Source organism: Primulina huaijiensis, chromosome 3, assembly GCF_012295235.1.
Source record: "Primulina huaijiensis isolate GDHJ02 chromosome 3, ASM1229523v2, whole genome shotgun sequence".
Taxonomy (NCBI): domain Eukaryota; kingdom Viridiplantae; phylum Streptophyta; class Magnoliopsida; order Lamiales; family Gesneriaceae; genus Primulina; species Primulina huaijiensis.
In genome coordinates this window covers 6,636,092-6,653,447 of record NC_133308.1, presented here as the reverse complement: position 1 = coordinate 6,653,447, position 17,356 = coordinate 6,636,092, and the positions used below count along the sequence as shown (strand labels likewise).

The following is a 17,356-nucleotide window of genomic DNA, read 5'->3' as shown; positions in this document are numbered from 1 at the left end:
ATATTTTGTGCAGTTATGCAACCTGCGAGTTTTTCTGATATGAAATGTGACATTCCCGAACTAAAGGGCGATAATTATAAAATATGGAAAGAAAGAATTCTTCTTCAATTAGGGTGGATGGATATTGATTATGCTATACGGAAAGATGAACCATCTGCTATTACTGAAAACAGCATTCCGGATGATGTTGATCTTTATGAAAAATGGGAGCGATCTAATCGACTCTGCGTAATGTTCATAAAGACCAAAATCTGTGCTGGTATGCGTGGTTCTGTCGACCAGCATAATAATGTCAAAGAATTACTGAAGGCTATTGATGAACAATTTCAGTCTTCAGATAAGGCACTTGCGAGCACCCTAATTATGGAATTCTCTTCATTAAGGCTCACCAGTGTGAGAGGTGTGCAAGAGCACATAATGAAAATGAAGGACATAGCGGCTCGGCTCAAGACACTTGAAGTGGAAATGTCTGAAACTTTTCTTGTGCACTACATTTTATGCACTCTTCCACAACAATATGGACCCTTCAAAATTTTCTACAATACACATAAAGATAAATGGTCAATCAATGAATTAATGACCATGTGTGTTCAAGAGGAAGGAAGGCTGTTGATGAAAACAAGTGATAATGTCTTTATGATTACACAAGGAAAGTATAAGAAACAAGCCAAAGTCAAGGGAAAAGGAAAATGAAAAGGAATAATTCCACCTCAACCTGACATTAAGAAAGAATCCAAGTGTTTCTTCTGTAAAAAGACGGGACACATGAAGAAGGATTGCAATAAATTTAAGGACTGGCTTGAAAAGAAAGGTATTCCTACTTCATTTGTCTGTTATGAATCTAATATGGTTAATATGATTTATAACACATGGTGGATTGATTCTGGTTCTACAATCCATGTTACAAATACCTTGCAGGGTATGCAAAACCTAAGGAAGCCAATAGAAAATGAGCGGAGCATCTATTCAGGAAACAAGATGTCTTCGCATGTGGAGGCTATTGGGACTTGCTGCCTAGTGTTGAATAGTGGTTATATTTTAAAATTGGAAAAGACATTTTATGTTCCTAGTTTTTCTAGGAATTTAATTTCGGTTTCAAAACTTGTACCCCTTGGTTATTCATTTCAGTTTTTGGATAAATCAATAAATTTGTTTTATAAATCAAATCTTATTGGAAATGGTACAATGGTTGATGGTCTTTTCTCTATTTATTTACAAAATAATAACACCACTATGCATGTTCAAGGAGGTATTAAAAGATGTGTTATAAATGAAGATTCCTCTATATTATGGCATCGGAGATTGGGACACATCTCCATAGAGAGGATTAAAAGATTAGTAAATGATGGAGTACTCAGTACTTTAGATTTTACTGATTTTGAGACTTGTGTGGATTGCATTAAGGGAAAGCAGACTAATAAGTCTAAAAAGGGTGCCAAGAGGAGTACAGAAATATTAGAAATCATACATTCAGATATTTGTTGTCCAGATATGGACATGCAAAGTCCGAAATACTTCATCTCTTTCATTGATGATTACTCACGATACATGTATATCTACATGCTTCATAATAAAAACGAAGCACTTGAAGCCTTTAAGGTTTTTAAGGCTGAAGTGGAGAAGCAATGTGGAAAATATATTAAGATCGTGAGAACTGATAGAGGTGGAGAATATTACGGTAGATACACTGAGAATGGACAAGCACCTGGTCCGTTTGCGAAGTTTCTTCAAGAACATGGGATTGTTGCCCAATATACTATGCCTGGTTCTCCGGACCAAAATGGCGTAGCTGAGAGGAGAAACCGAACATTATTGGACATGGTGAGGAGCATGTTTCTTAGCTCTAAACTTCATAAATCTTTGTGGACTGAAGCTCTTAAGACAGCTGTGTATATATTAAACCGAGTTCCAACCAAGGCTGTCCCAAAGACGCCATTTGAGTTATTTAAAGGTTGGAAACCGAGTTTACAACATATACGCGTTTGGGGTTGTCCTTCTGAAATAAGAGTTTACAACCCACATGAAAAGAAACTGGACCCAAGAACTATAAGTGGATATTTCATTGGGTATGCCGAAAAATCCAAAGGGTACAGATTCTATTGTCCATCTCACAACACTAGAATTGTGGAATCAAGAAATGCAAAATTTCTTGAAAATGACTTGATTAGTGGGAGTGATCATGACATAGTTTTTGAGAATGATCACATTAATGCACAACCCTCTTATTCAATGGACAGATTGGTCGTTATTCACACCCCTCAAGACCAAATGGGTGTTAGACAACCAGTTAATGAAGTTCCACAAATTGCTGATGAAAATCCAGTAGATCAAGTTGTTAATGAAGAACAACAAGAAATTGTTGATCAACCAAACAACCTTAGGAGATCTACTAGAATAAGAAGATCAGCAATATCTAGTGATTATGTTGTGTATTTACAAGAATCGGATTTTAACATCGGAGCTGAAAATGATCCTGAAACGTTTTCACAAGCCATGAATTGTAATGAGTCAAAACTATGGTTTAATGCTATGAAAGAAGAGATGAATTCTATGGCAGTTAATGGAGTCTGGGATCTTGTTCAGTTGCCTGATGGTGTAAAAGCCATTGGATGTAAATGGGTCTTCAAAACAAAGAAAGACTCATTAGGCAACATTGAAAGGTATAAAGCAAGACTCGTTGCTAAAGGATTCACTCAACAAGAAGGAATCGATTATAAGGAGACTTTTTCTCCTGTATCTAAAAAAGATTCTCTTCGTATCATTCTAGCATTAGTTGCACATTTTGACTTAAATTTGCAACAAATGGATGTGAAAACAGCTTTTCTCAATGGAGAACTAGAGGAAGAGGTTTATATGAAACAACCTGAAGGATTCTTCTCTAGTAATGGTGAGCAATTGGTTTGTAAGCTTAAGAAATCTATATATGGATTGAAACAAGCTTCCCGTCAATGGTATTTAAAATTTCATGATGTTATCTCTTCATTCGGATTCGTTGAGAACCTCATGGATCAATGTATATACCAGAAGGTCAGTGGGAGCAAGATTTGTTTCCTTATTCTATATGTGGATGATATATTACTTGCAACCAATGATAAGGGTTTGTTATATGAGGTGAAACAATTTCTCTCTAAAAATTTTGATATGAAGGATATGGGTGATGCATCTTATGTCATTGGCATTAAGATACATAGAGATAGAATTCGAGGTATTATAGGTCTGTCTCAAGAAACCTATATCAACAAAGTTTTAGAGAGATATCGGATGAAAGATTGTTCACCAAGTATAGCTCCTGTTGTGAAAGGCGATAAATTCAATTTGAGCCAATGCCCAAAGAATGATCTAGAGCGGGAACAAATGAAAAACATTCCTTATGCTTCTGCTGTCGGAAGCTTGATGTATGCTCAGGTTTGCACTAGACCTGACATTGCATTTGTTGTTGGGATGTTGGGAAGATATCAGAGTAATCCAGGTTTAGACCATTGGAAAGCTGCAAAGAAAGTAATGAGGTACCTTCAAGGGACCAAAGATTATATGCTTATGTTCAGACGAACTGAGAATTTGGAAGTAATTGGCTACTCTGATTCAGACTACGCTGGCTGCATTGATTCAAGAAAATCCACTTCAGGATATATTTTTATGCTAGCTGGTGGAGCTGTATCTTGGAGAAGTGCAAAGCAGACATTGACTGCTACTTCCACTATGGAAGCTGAGTTCGTATCTTGTTTTGAGGCAACCTCACATGGTGTATGGTTGAAGAGTTTCATTTCAGGGCTTAGAATTATGGATTCTATATCTAGGCCATTAAGAATATATTGTGACAATTCAGCTGCTGTTTTTATGGCTAAAAATAACAAAAGTGGTAGTCGAAGCAAGCACATCGACATTAAATATTTAGCCATACGAGAACGTGTTAAAGATAAGAAGTTACTTATCGAGCACATTAGCACTGAATTGATGATTGCGGATCCTTTAACTAAGGGCATGCCACCATTGAAATTTAAGGATCATACAGAAAGAATGAGACTTGGTTCCTTTATGTAATTTTGTTGTAAGAACAAATTTAATGAAACTATGATGTGATATTTTCTCATATTTGTTGTGTACACATTCATTGATTTGAGAAATATCAATAAAGTTGGACCTCGAATAAACATAAGGTTTATTCATTAAGTTATACAGTTTGAGATACATAATGCATTGTGATACATGGAAGATAATACTCGTTTGTAGAGGAACTATTGCCATGATTCATGTATTTTGTTTTCTCCTATGGTAAAAGAGATATATGTGTCAAGTGGGAGAATGTAAGAAAAACGTGACACATGTTAAAGAAGAAGCGTGTACAAATTGATATTGGCGACGGCCAAGAAAATTTAGATGCGTACACGATTCTCCTTCTGAATCTCGGCTCCCGATACATTCATCGATGGTATGAAAAAACGCCTATAAATAGAGAAGGTTGAGGTCCCTAAGCACACACATCTCACAAAAAATATACACCATCTACGGAGAACGTGAAGTGCTTAGAAGGCTTCAATCATAAGGAATTCAGAGAAATCAAAAATTTTCAATGGCCGGAGGTAATTCTCGATCCGCTTCCGCATATAGTTTTATCATGTTTATATACGTGCAGAAACATGATTTTTTAGAAAAATCCCTAACAAACCTACCATGGGTTTTCCAAAGTCATGTCCTTCGTTTTTTCACCCGTTTCGTAGCTCATGATTTGAATGGTTAATAGATGTTATTTACGACTATTTTATATTAAAAAAATTCTATATTACAAACAAAATGTATTTGAAATGATGAAATTATCTATGCATTTTATTTGAAAAATTCTTTCCAAAATATATTTAAGATAATTTTGTGATTTTAAATGTACTTTTAATTTAACGCTCGTTATACATTTAGGATGAGCTTTTATATTAATTAAACTTTAAAAAAATCGAAAAGGTGTTCATACAACATAATTATTATATGGTAAAAAGAGAATACAACTTTGTTATACTTTAGAAGCGATTCGCCGATACGGTGACGCGAAAAGGTGACGCAATCATGTGGACGAATATACATCCCACGTGTCACTCTTTCCTCTCATCTCCCACTTGAAGCAGTCCGGCTTTACTCTTTGCTAACCCCGAAAATATATTACCATAAATAAAAAAGCTTTACTGAGCTAACATCTCCGATGGATACCAGTCTTCTCCTCCACTGCCCCACCGTCTCCGCCACCTGCAACCCCAAGCTCAAACGCCCCTTCTCCTCCTCGCTCCCGGACGCCACGCGAATCCCCGGCCCTAATCCGTTGGACTGGCTGTTGGAATCGCTTTTAGAACTTCCCGATTCATCAGGGGTCGCGCTTGACCTCTCCGTCGACCGCATACTTCAGTCCAGGCCCTACGATTCTGATAAGGATGATGTCATCGACCGCGCCTTTCGTCTTGGCTTGGCTCTCACTGAAGCCGCCAATCGATCCGCCCGAAGGCGTGCTTCCATGCACAACGCTGTCGTTTGGGCGTTACCATCTGATCTCACTATCAAGGTTCTGTTCATCATCTACTGATTTTTGCGGATCCATTTCCTGAAATTATAATTATTTTTTTTTCGTATTTTTTTTTTGTGGTGTTTGATATCTGTGAAATAAGTCGACTGGTTAGAAATGACTAGGATCGCATTTAACTGTCGTGAAATTTAATACGCTGAGCTGTATTTATAGATCGGAGACACATTTTTTATGTTGATGCTTCTGGTTCTTAAATGATTCAGTTATGAGATTTTACTTGAAGAGGACAATGTTTGTCTTATAGAGTCTTTTGTTTAGATTTATTTATGTCATCTGAAACCGTGTTCAAAATTCAAATGCATTTCATTAAACGCTATAGTGCTTTGGGTATAGATAAAATATTTATGATGGTTTTGTGCAAAGTTGATGTAGATATTAGTTGATTTCCACATTCCCCTCATTTGAGTTCTTAACTCCATATACTGTCCAGGTATTTTCTTCACTTGATACTCAAAGCTTATGTAAAGCTGCCGCTGCATGTTTGTTTTTCCACAAGTGTGCTGCAGACCCATTGTGCTACTCCAATATTGACTTGACAGCAGTAGCTCCAAAGGTCAACAATATGGTAGTTTCAACCATGATTCAACGTGCTGGGAAAGAACTGAGGTAGGTTCCATGGGCTGAACTTCTGTTTCTCTGTTTTGAAATGCCTTTTCATTATAATCTCGTTGAAGCACTGGTAAGCAGCGATCTTGTCTGTTTTTGTGATTTTTCTTGTAGAATGTTGGGCAATGACAATCTAAATTTAGCGGTTGGCCTCGCAACACAATGTTTTCTAAACAATAGCATTCATCTTTAGCTCTATTTCAAGTTGGGTTCTGGATAATGTTATGGAGCATGTCACATGCCAAAAAAATTTGAAATGACTCCTACATCCTAGGCTATGAGCCTTTGAAACTTTCAGAATTCACGTTATCATATAACTACTGCTAATGATTATGAACTGCAGTTACATTAGTTCCTTTCTTGGTACCAACCACTACTGGGCCTGTTCTAACTTTACATATATTCCCTTATTTATTTGTAGTTTCAATTTTAATCTGGGTAAAGCGAATTCGTGATTGGATAGTGGTTTTTGTTGTTCTGGAATATGCTGAAGTTCTGCATCAGCATGAGAAGATATAGGCCTCTTCATAGTTTTGTTATCTATGAGCACATGGCCTTATAGAATATGGCACTGACTGTCCTTGTGTATGCAGATCTCTCAAGCTTGGAGTTGTGCCATGCCCTGTAGCATTGCTAGGTTCTTATCCAACCGTGGGTATTTCTACAAGGAATTTCTTAGATGCATCACGATTATTGTGGAATGATAAACGTTCTAGACAAGGAAAAGAGTCATTTACCCTTACTAGGTCGTGCCTGGCTCCATTGATTGCTGATGGTGGTGGTCCTGGGTAACATTCATTCATACACTTATGTTTTTGTGTATTTTTGGTTTTGAAGTAGTTTAAAGCTTTGAGTCGTCCTGTCTCATTCTCCTTTTTTATCCATTTCAAGGGCTCTTTTGAGAAGGTTACACCTTTTCAATATTGAAAGAATGGACAACACTGCATTTGGTGCTGCATTAATGGCTTGTCAGTCTTTGCTCGATCTAGAAATTGTAGGACTGTGAGTATCACCACTTACTGTTTGATTCAGTTGTACTCTCCTAATTTTTCTGCAATAAAACCTAACTCACTGTAAATCCATGATATAACACGCTCAGAGTTCGATGCAGCTGAAACATCACGGACAAATTAAGTCAGCATTAATTTACCGACCAAGGGTCCATAGAATAGAACACACTACTTTTTGTCATTTCATATTATTGTTGCTACTTTAGATGGCAAATGACAAGCAGGTTTCCATATCTGAAACCTCCTATTCTGAAGCTAGTATAATTGATAATCATCTATTCTTCTGGGAAATTGTTAAGTTTTGACAGAAATTTACTGTATTCGGGTTAATATGCATCATTGAATTTCAGTTATGTAGAATTTGGTACTTTTTTTGGGTTAGTTTCTCTTTTTTCATGATTGTTATGTTGATTTTGTAGTACTTAGTTTAATGAGGATAAAATGGACTGTAGCGCTACAGATTGTGAAAACCAATTTTTTTTGTTTTCGATTTCGAGATTAATGACATTAGGAAACTCGAAGTTGAGTATCTGTTTGCTAGCCAGACTTCTTTTTATGTATTTTTTGTACTGCATTTTCCATGTCCCTCTCTGGTGATTTGAATCAGATGCTTTTGTGGCCTCATTTTTTTCAAGAACAAGGTTAATTCACGTTATAATGGTCGCAGTGTCTAGATTATTTGCAACTCATGTTATAGGGAAAGCTGTATGCTTCTCTTTCATTTTATGTCTTCATCCCATGAAGAAGTGTTGATGATTTAGTTTTGAATGTATGAAGATATTATCGGAACTCTATATCAAGATGACTTCCTCAGTTGTCTTGTTATAGTCTCTATGTGTATGCATTTTTACTATTTTATGTGAGACAACATTTTCGTGACAGTCATGTTGAACTGAGCCAGACACTGGAGTCAGTGAGTAGATCTTGCCCTCTGTTAGAGCGACTATTTTTTGAGTCATCAAAAACAGGTTGATTCTTATATAATCATGTTCTCGTAAGTGCTGAATAGGCATTTTTCTCACACTGTATTGATTCTATACAGGTAGAGATGACAGTTTAAAATTACCTACATGCCATGATCTAGTGACTCATTGTCCTCACATATCAACATTGGGACTAAGAGGATTCAAATTACAGGACACAAAACTTCGTGTATTTTTAAAGGTATCATTGCTTGTCATTACTTTTTTGACACGTTTGTTCCCACCCCCAGCAATTTCTTTTTATGGGATGTTCTGGAAATTTTGTGTCCAATGAATACGCTTGAAAGTTGGATTCATGCAGGGATTCCACCAATTGAAATTTGTTGACTTTTCAACATCGTATTCAATTACTGGCGACTTTCTAAGGTACATTTACTTTCTTTTTTTCTGACTTGCAATGTTAATACCCCTTGGCCATTTATGTGTTTATCCTAACACGTCTGCTTTCAGGAATCTTGGTGGCTGTACAGGTGGAAACTTATTGGAGGTTTTGATTTTGCGGGATTGTATGCACTTGAGAGAAGTGAGTTTTTTTCCTTTTCTCATAGTAACTGAAGATTAATGCAAAAGAATGGAGAGCATTTTTTTAACTTGTCAATAAGTTCTCTCTTTCAGGCTGAAGTTTCACGGTTGCTGTCGGCAATTCTTGGAGGACGCTTCAAATACCTTAGGCACCTTGTGAGTATATAGCGATTCCTCGCCGTATCTAGGGGTGCACACAAATCGAGCTCGAGTAATACGAGTTACTCGAGCTCAACTCAATCGAGTATTCAATTTCAAACTAGAGCTCGACTTGTAAAATATCGAGTTACTCGAGTTTCTGTTCGAAAACTTCGAAAATATTTGTAGCATAATTTAAGGTGTAAATTTTGTATTTATATGGACCAAAATACCTATAGATTATATATCTTCTAAAAAAATTAATATATAGTTACTCTGGTAGCTCTGACTCGAACTCGGTCAGATCAAGTTCGAGTTGAGTTTTGACTAAGCCGTTCACACTCGCTTGCATCCCTAGTCGTGATCAATCTTGTGGGTACATTTGAAGGAAGAAATTTGATTTGGGGAATGATTGAGGAATGAATTTGAAATTTCACAAATCTTGGGTAATTTCAAGTCCAAATTATTATTATATTTAACTAAATTAATGAAGGGTGGATTTGAAAATTTTAGCAGTACAAATTCATCCAACAGTCAAATGTGCAATCCATGATTTCATATGCCTCAATCCAAATGCACCTTGTTTCCTGTCTTTATTCCCTTTAAGCTTTCAGTGTGTAATACTTGTTTGGCTGTTAACAGGATGTGTCAAATCGAGAGGGACTTGCTTCTGATGATGATTGGTATCATCGATGTTACTCCCCAAGGTCTATTTAGAGATATCTTGAATTTTGTGTGGGAAATTTTCACATCTTCTATCATAATCTATAACGGTCATTTGTACACGATTATGCAGTTTTACGTCGTTAGGACTTTTATTGCAAGAAAGGCCTCATTTATGCGTGCTTGCGGATTTTCCTACAGAAGGAAGGTACGGAATTTCTCTATTTGTTTTCCATTTGCATGCAATTTTGGGTGTCGATTTCATTCTTTTCTGATTCCTGTTTCTGGTTTTCAGTTTTGTAGAAGAACCGATGACCAGCAGCGACAATGATATGAATCTACCCTCACTGATAGGAAGTCATACATCTGAGGGATCCCCTTGTTCTTTTTCGCCCGAGCATAGTTACAATAGCGATCAAAGTAGCGGTAATGAGGACAACGTAGGTCCCATTTTCTCCGATTACTTGTGAGAGATGGAGACTAGAAATATGTCTGACCAAGTCAGCAAAATAATGCTTCAGGTATTAATTTCTACCATATTTACATGTGTTACGCCATGGTATTCATCACCAACATATTTCGATGCATTTGAAATCCAACTCTTCCCATTACATCGGTTAGACATAATGGTCCGTGGTTCGTTATGCACACTGTTTCCTTCATTTTCAGTGAAATCAATGTAGCAAACACCAATGCAATCTCTGGACATAAGACACTGGTCCTCGGTGGTTCCGAGCAAACAATAAGTACATGTTAATTAAGTGGTCAATATAAGCCTTCGAAATGTGGCAAATGTGTGTTCTATTTCTTGACATTGTAAATCCTGTAACTCTACGAGCGTGCCATTGCTAGGAACCGGCTGCTGAGTGCTATTTCAGGAAATTTTCTCGCGCGCGCTCGAATGTTTTATACACATGATTGCTTAGGTGTAACTTCTCATTGCTGCTGCTTTTTTTCCCTTCCTGAAACTGAGCGTTTAGCTTCCCTTTATATTGTTTATCAGAATCGTGGTGTATGTTGCCAAACTTTGTTTCGCCCATTTTGTTTTGCCTACAAATGCGTTAAGAACATCAAGATTCTACGGAACTTTGGACAGTATCGATTGGAGACATTTGCTGAGAAAAATTAAAATTAATTGAATTGGTGTTTTATATGTAATGTGTAATCAAACTATTAATATTACAAACTAAAAAAATTAATATTGGGATAGGACACGCGATATGTTAAATAAAGTTTTTATTACTGTTGGTTGCATAAAATCGTGCCGAGTTTAGATATCTTCATTAGTGATGTTTATTGGTCGGTTCGATCTTAGATTTTTTGTTTCGGTTTTACAAATATATAATCTGATATCTGAACTATTTTCTTCGGTTCAGTTCGGTTCGATTTTCTACCGAAATGGTTCGGTTATTACGATCGATTATTTCGATTTTGATACAATTATTTAAATTAATAAGATACATATATTGTAAAATATAATATGTTATCTTTTTACATGATTTTTTAGTAAAACATTTAAATATAAAATCTAAATGAATTACATAAACAACAATCAACTAAATATTATTCAAAAAATTCATCATTCACTGATATTATTTTAATATATATATAATAAAAATAAAATTATTAATTTAATAAAATTTCGGTTTTTTCGGTCGATTCGATTTTGACATATATAATCTGAAATCGAACTCAATAAATTTCAATTTTAACATTTATATCTGAATTATAAAATTCGATTTTCGGTTCGAATCATTGTTCGGTTTTTTCGGTTTGGATTTTCGGTTTTTTCGGTTTTATCCGAAGTTTGAACACCCCTAATCTTCGTCACATTTTGTTTTCCTCCATAAATCTTGGAAAACAATTAGTGTTTTTATATATGTTGTAATAATTACTCACATTTTTACACCAAAAAGGTTGTACATTGATGATCTTACTCTTGTGGCCTTGAGCCTCAACCACTCTGTTCCCTTGAGATCATTGCTCTGTTTTCATACCATAGGTGTCTTCAACACCACTGGTGATATTCTTTCTTCTCTCAGCAATCATGTCTGAATATGCCTGTAAAGACAACAAACCGGTTTTAATTGCAAGGAACAAAATGAAGTAATCTATGTTAGAACGAAGACACACTACGAAAATCCCTAAAGCAGATGAAGCAATCAGGGCTAAATTATGTCCAAACCGAGTTTTTCCACCCGATTCGATGCTACGAAAATTAAAGAAGTTTTAATAAGATCATGGTATACGAAATGGAAATCATACCTTTGGATACGTGTAGAGAAAGATGTACCACCACGCACAAATCAAAGCCCCTACGAGACCGGAAACTATCAAAGAGTGCAAAACAAACCAGCTACATGTGATTATTCCAATTCCAGTTAGAGCAATTGTCCATGGCTGGCACCTGTGAGATAGACAAAAAGATGACTATTCATATCCATAATCGAGGCATGATAAATCTGCAATCACGAGTAGTCAACCACTACTTTCTTGATATTTCGAAGAATTAAAATATGTGTTTGCACTATATTGTACCAAAATAGTTATAGTGCAATAAAATCATACAATTTTCAGCAGAAAAGAATATATCACAACCAACAATCTGAAACTATCATTTACTCGAGGTAGAAAGGCGATCCCAAAAACACCAAGATTCGAGTTTTTCACATGTCATAATGGGAATTTTTCCATTGTGTTAAGAAATCAAGAAACCCAAACTAATGTGCATGATAGAATACGAGAAGCTCCACTAGAAGAGAGTCTGAATTAAAGCCAAAACCATAAACTAAATTATGAAAAGTACTAAGAGCATTTGAAGCAACGGGGAGTGAAGTTTACCATGAAGGTTTAGTGTCCCAAACAGAATCATACTCGAGGGAGAGATAATTGAGATAGCCATCCATGTCTTGGACGACGCCGTTTTCATCGAGAAAAGATGAATCTTGAACTGGGTCGACTCCATTCCTGAAATCACTCCTTCTGAGAGATTTTTGGTCTCTGATTTTGGGTGATTGCTTGGCGAATGAAGGGCAAATTCTTGAAGAATTTTTGTTGCAATTGATTTGTCGAGAAGAAGAAGAAGAAGATAGATCGACGAGAGAAATGGTGAAACGAGAGCACGGGTTGAGAGCTATCATCTCTAACCAAGTTTCTGGGAAACGCGTGTGGTTCTTCGTGAACTAACATAATAAATAATATATAAATAAATGTTATAAATAATAATTTAGATCATGGATTAAAATTGTAATATTTTTTAAATGTCCCACCCAGTTTAAATGTCCTTGTAAAAATACATTATTATATTAACTATTTTTGGAATAATTATCAATGATTCTTCAAGTTTTAATTAAAAAAGACATTTTTTGTACTTGATTAATTCCTAGCAATTAGAAATATATATATATATTCATTATATATTTTCTTTAAAAATTATTATCGCAATCACAAGAATATTTATTTAAATGAATAAACTCAATCTAAGTAACATTTTTCTGAGAATGTATGAAAATTTTAATGTAGCAAACCCTTCAATTCTCGAAACATAAAAATGTACTTACACAGGATATTTCAAATCTCCATTCTAATTATAAACAAAATGGATATTTGAAATCACAATTCTCGAAACATAAAAATGTACTTACACATGGGATATTTCAAATCTCCATTCTAATTATCAACAAAATGGATATTTGAAATCAAATCCACTGAGATCATTTCATCCAAACACAACTTTAGTTAAAGTAATTCGCCTTTTCAAAGACCATCGTGCTTCCATGGCAAGAATAAAAGAGGTAAAATCTACAAAATCTACAGGAGTCTTGGAAGTGACGGGTCCACATTCCCGGCTGATTCACCAGTTTTCCCTAAGTTCCAGATTTCAGAGGACGGACGACGAAGGACGAAGCAGATATGTCCACAGTGAGAAGTGCCTTCCCTAAGCCAGTTCAGTCTACTAGCAAAGAGTGACTATATGCAGATGCAAGCGAGTCACATACTATCACCTATTAGATGCAAATAACAACAATCGAACATCATACTGATTCAAGCAAGTGCCTATTACCATGAAAACTTGTAGACATATAAATTAACTACGAAAGAACGACGACTTGAACCGTATTTCTAAATAAATATATTGAATATCATTTTTCCAACCTTATGCTCAATCATTCTTAGTCGACCAAATAGAGAAGTAACAGTGATGAGTAAGCAGTATACACTATAAAAGAAATGAGGTAAAGTTTACACACCATATCAATCATCTGCAACCTCCTCACCAGTCCTTCCACTGAATGGGTCGTGGGAAGAACCTGAATCCTGCCCAATATGACGATGAACCAACCGCTGCAAATCAGCCATAACCTTCTGTTCACGCTTGGCCTTCTCCTCATAGTTAAACATCGCCAGTGCCCGTTTATCCTCTGCACTGTAAACCTGATTTTCTTTTCTGATACGAATGGCATTCATCCTCTGATGTCTGCTACCACTCATCACATAGCCAAGACTCTCAAATTTAGAAATCTCTTCAGCTGAAAGACCCACTTCACCTCTACGAGGGATACGCTTCCCTTGTTGAACATATTGGGCTATGGCATCACCTTCACCAGGCCTGAGCGCACCACCGTAGCTTATATGCCCTTCTGCTCTTGGCAAAGGCATCGGACCCACATCTGCATCATCATCATCTGACACAGGCTTCTTCCGTGACTCAATCATTTCCTTGAACTTAATCACTTCGCTTTTTACATCATCGTTCACATTAACTTCATTCACCTTTTCTTGAACACCATTTGCATCCTTTTCTGATTCAGAATCACTCTCGCGTGAATATGTGCTGGGGCTCTCTGATTTTCTCTTCCTCTTGCTTCTTTCAGACCTTGTAGATAAATCATGCTTCAATTTCTTCAACTTAGTATCATCATTAACATCAGAACTCTGAGTTTCACTGTTGTCTCCACTGCCAAGATCACTCGATAGGCTCTTCTTACTGCTGTTCTTTCTCTTAAAACGTGTGTTTGTCTTACTACTCTTCTTTCTATTTCTTCTCCTAAGTCGTCTCCTTTCTTCTTCCGATTCATCATCACCGGACCCCTCTGAATCACTGTCACTTTCAGGAACAGATTTTGATCTCTTACTCCTGCGTGTAGACCTGGATTTTCTGACCGTGCTCCTTTTCCTTGACCTAGAATCATCTGTTTCCGATTCAGAATCAGCAGACTCCAACTCAGAATCGTTGTCACTCTCAGAAACATATTTTGTCCGCCTACTCTTGCGCCTCGAATCAGATTTTCTAAGCTTTCTCTTTTTTTTTGACCTAGAATCATCCGACTCAGATTCAGAATCAGTAGACTTCGACGCGGGTTCACTCTCTGACAATTTTTTTATGCTCGGCTTTACTTTAGCACCCTCTTTATCAAGACGGTCGTCTTCTACTCCATCATCTTCTAGTTTTCCATCCAGCGCTATATTCGAATCCCTAGGGGGACTAGGAGTACAATTCCATATAAATTTTTTCAAATGTTTCCTCAGTCTCTGGCGCTTGAGCCGACGGTACTCTTCATAACCTAACCCTTTCAAATCTTCATCGGACTCAGGATCGGCATCATGTCCGTTTCTAAAATCGCGATCGAGATAGTTTTTCGTTCGATTATCATAATTGATTTCATTTATTTCGCCAGATTTAAGAGTTCTGTCGATCACAGGATATGAGTAGTCTGGGGAAGAACGATTGTACCTGTCATAACCGTTGTCATAGGGACTCCGACTTCTGTAACCACGGCCACGTACACGTATGTGGCTAGGGCTCCGGCTGTAGCTTCGGTTGCGCCGGTCATGTCGATATGATTCGGGAGAATAGCGAAGATTTCGGCGGCGGCGGTCTTCCGGGATTTCTACGGCGGATGAGATTTTAGGCATGATGAGATCCGAGGAGATCCGAACGAATGGAAACGGATGGTAGTTCTAGGGTCGGGTCACTTGTATTTCCTATCAAATGACGACTTTTCTCCATTTGAAAATGAGCGCGACTTTTAACATCTATTGAAAGCGCTACTTTGTTCTTTTCTAAGTACGAAGGGAAAATATTTTCAAGCAATTTGGGCCAGTTAATGTGACAAGCCAAATGTCTTATAAATGGGCTTTTTTATGATTCCAAACTCCCACTATCAATGTTCTAATAATAATAATTTATATAATTTAATTTCCGATTTGTGACACATTTTAATTTTCCATGCAGAGGAAATGAAAGGGTACTTTTCCGTATTTGACATCTTATTTCACTTATATATATTATGAGAATTGCCTTACTGTAATATAATCCAAATTTATTATTTTTCATCTATTCAATTTTTAATACCAATATTTTCTCGTATTCTAATTAACGAGTTTCATCTTCATAAAAAAAAATTCAAGTATTTATGGTACAAAGATGAGTTATTCTATTGTTGTAATGACCATGAGCTATCCCGATCTTGGGCTCCCTTAAGGGGCTTTTGTCCCTCATTGACTTTCTCATGCGCCATTACTCATAGGACTTCTCCAGCCCAAGCACTGGAATTTTTACCTTCCCAGGATTCGAACCCAAAACCACCTGGACATAAGTGTCTTGGCAAAGTAATATTAGTACCAATTGAGCTCGGCGCTGTAGGGTAGCGCCTAGGCGTCTGTCTGGCGCTGTAGCGTTGCTAGGCGCTGGTTCAGGAAATTTCGGGCTTCGAGTTTAGGTGTTATTGCTTCTTTTGGGTACTAATACGTCGTTATGTCCAAGCTTGATGAGGGTTAGACTAGTTGTTGAGTCTTTAAACTCACTAGACTTGATCGATACAGGTGAGGAGGAGTATGAGGAGACGAGGGGCGGGGATCAGTAACTGGCTCGGGCTGTGCAGTGGATTAACCTGAGGACCGCCTAGTTTTCAAGGAATTTATTTTATGCATGATAAAATTGTTTACTCTAATTTTAACGAATTATTTCATGTTGTTTAAAACAAGCACTTTTGCAAGCTCGTTACAATCCGAATATTTGTCAAACATTTTATTTGTATTGCATTTTGAAAGATGATTACCTATTTAAGAAAGTCTTTATTTTTCCACAAATTTTAAGTATGTTTAAAAATTACGATACACTACAATTGTCACTAGTATTACAGAAAGTGAACAAGTAACAATTACACGGTAGCCTATCAAATCGTTAAACATCAATTAATGTTCTTATAACTTGATTTTGATTTGTGCAATATCTTGCAAATTTGTACTTGCATGAAAGCTTCAAGAACAAGCTCCTTGAAAAATTTAGCACACAACACACACACACATATAATTTTATATGTTTGCACATTTATTTTGCAAACTTATGCGAGCACCGATGAAACGACACTCACCTTTTGGTGATTAAACATAGAAAAATTACACATCTAGTAGGTGAGTTTCACTGGCTTACATAAGTGTACATGATAGAGGTACAACATATCATATATGTATATAATACATATATACACACACACTCTCTCTCACATAGTCATTGTATGGCTTAAAGACCAAATACTTTTCTTGTAATGGTATCACAATAACCACCGCGCTTATTTGGGTTAAAAAAAAAAACCCCCAATTAGTGTGAATGATAAACAAATTAAAGCCTTGTCGAAGAATTTACCTATAAAAAACAAGCCAACTCGTTCAAAACAGAGAGTTGAATGAGTCAATTTTAGCTCCCTTTTAGAGTAAGAAATTAATGTAATGATAATTTGAAAAGGACATGACACCAAAACAAAAGACATTTTCATTACAACATGATGTCTACAAGCTTAATGGATTAAATTACACAAAAAAAGAGCGATGATGTGTGGTTTTCACCCATTTGGGAAAACGTGCAGTGG

The 17,356-nt window shown here is 36.5% G+C and overlaps 3 protein-coding genes across 4 annotated transcripts; 1 reads left to right on the top strand and 2 right to left on the bottom strand.

Moving 5' to 3' along the window:
• Positions 1 to 5,075: 5,075 nt before the first annotated feature.
• On the top strand, positions 5,076 to 10,591 carry LOC140973393 (F-box protein At4g02733-like). Of its 2 annotated transcripts, XR_012174627.1 has the most exons (13): positions 5,077 to 5,542; positions 5,994 to 6,169; positions 6,763 to 6,957; positions 7,061 to 7,171; positions 8,062 to 8,147; positions 8,222 to 8,343; positions 8,464 to 8,528; positions 8,613 to 8,685; positions 8,778 to 8,840; positions 9,465 to 9,529; positions 9,619 to 9,693; positions 9,781 to 10,006; positions 10,155 to 10,584. XR_012174627.1 is itself a non-coding variant. In XM_073436138.1 (12 exons), exons 1-12 carry the CDS (start codon positions 5,189 to 5,191, stop codon positions 9,953 to 9,955), a joined length of 1,560 nt encoding a protein of 519 aa, XP_073292239.1. In that variant the 5' UTR covers positions 5,076 to 5,188; the 3' UTR covers positions 9,956 to 10,591. The 2 variants fall into 2 exon arrangements, 1 of the variants encoding a protein (XP_073292239.1); XM_073436138.1 differs by having other exon boundaries at positions 5,076 to 5,542; positions 9,781 to 10,591.
• Positions 10,592 to 11,318: 727 nt separating this feature from the next.
• On the bottom strand, positions 11,319 to 12,662 carry LOC140972152 (uncharacterized). Its single transcript, XM_073434620.1, has 3 exons — positions 12,327 to 12,662; positions 11,751 to 11,892; positions 11,319 to 11,546 (listed from the first exon to the last, which is right to left on the bottom strand). Exons 1-3 carry the CDS (start codon positions 12,623 to 12,625, stop codon positions 11,463 to 11,465), a joined length of 525 nt encoding a protein of 174 aa, XP_073290721.1. The 5' UTR covers positions 12,626 to 12,662; the 3' UTR covers positions 11,319 to 11,462.
• A 743-nt stretch (positions 12,663 to 13,405) lies between these two features.
• LOC140973392 (uncharacterized) lies at positions 13,406 to 15,494 on the bottom strand. Its single transcript, XM_073436137.1, has 2 exons — positions 13,736 to 15,494; positions 13,406 to 13,489 (listed from the first exon to the last, which is right to left on the bottom strand). Exon 1 carries the CDS (start codon positions 15,399 to 15,401, stop codon positions 13,740 to 13,742), a length of 1,662 nt encoding a protein of 553 aa, XP_073292238.1. The 5' UTR covers positions 15,402 to 15,494; the 3' UTR covers positions 13,406 to 13,489; positions 13,736 to 13,739.
• Positions 15,495 to 17,356: the final 1,862 nt, after the last annotated feature.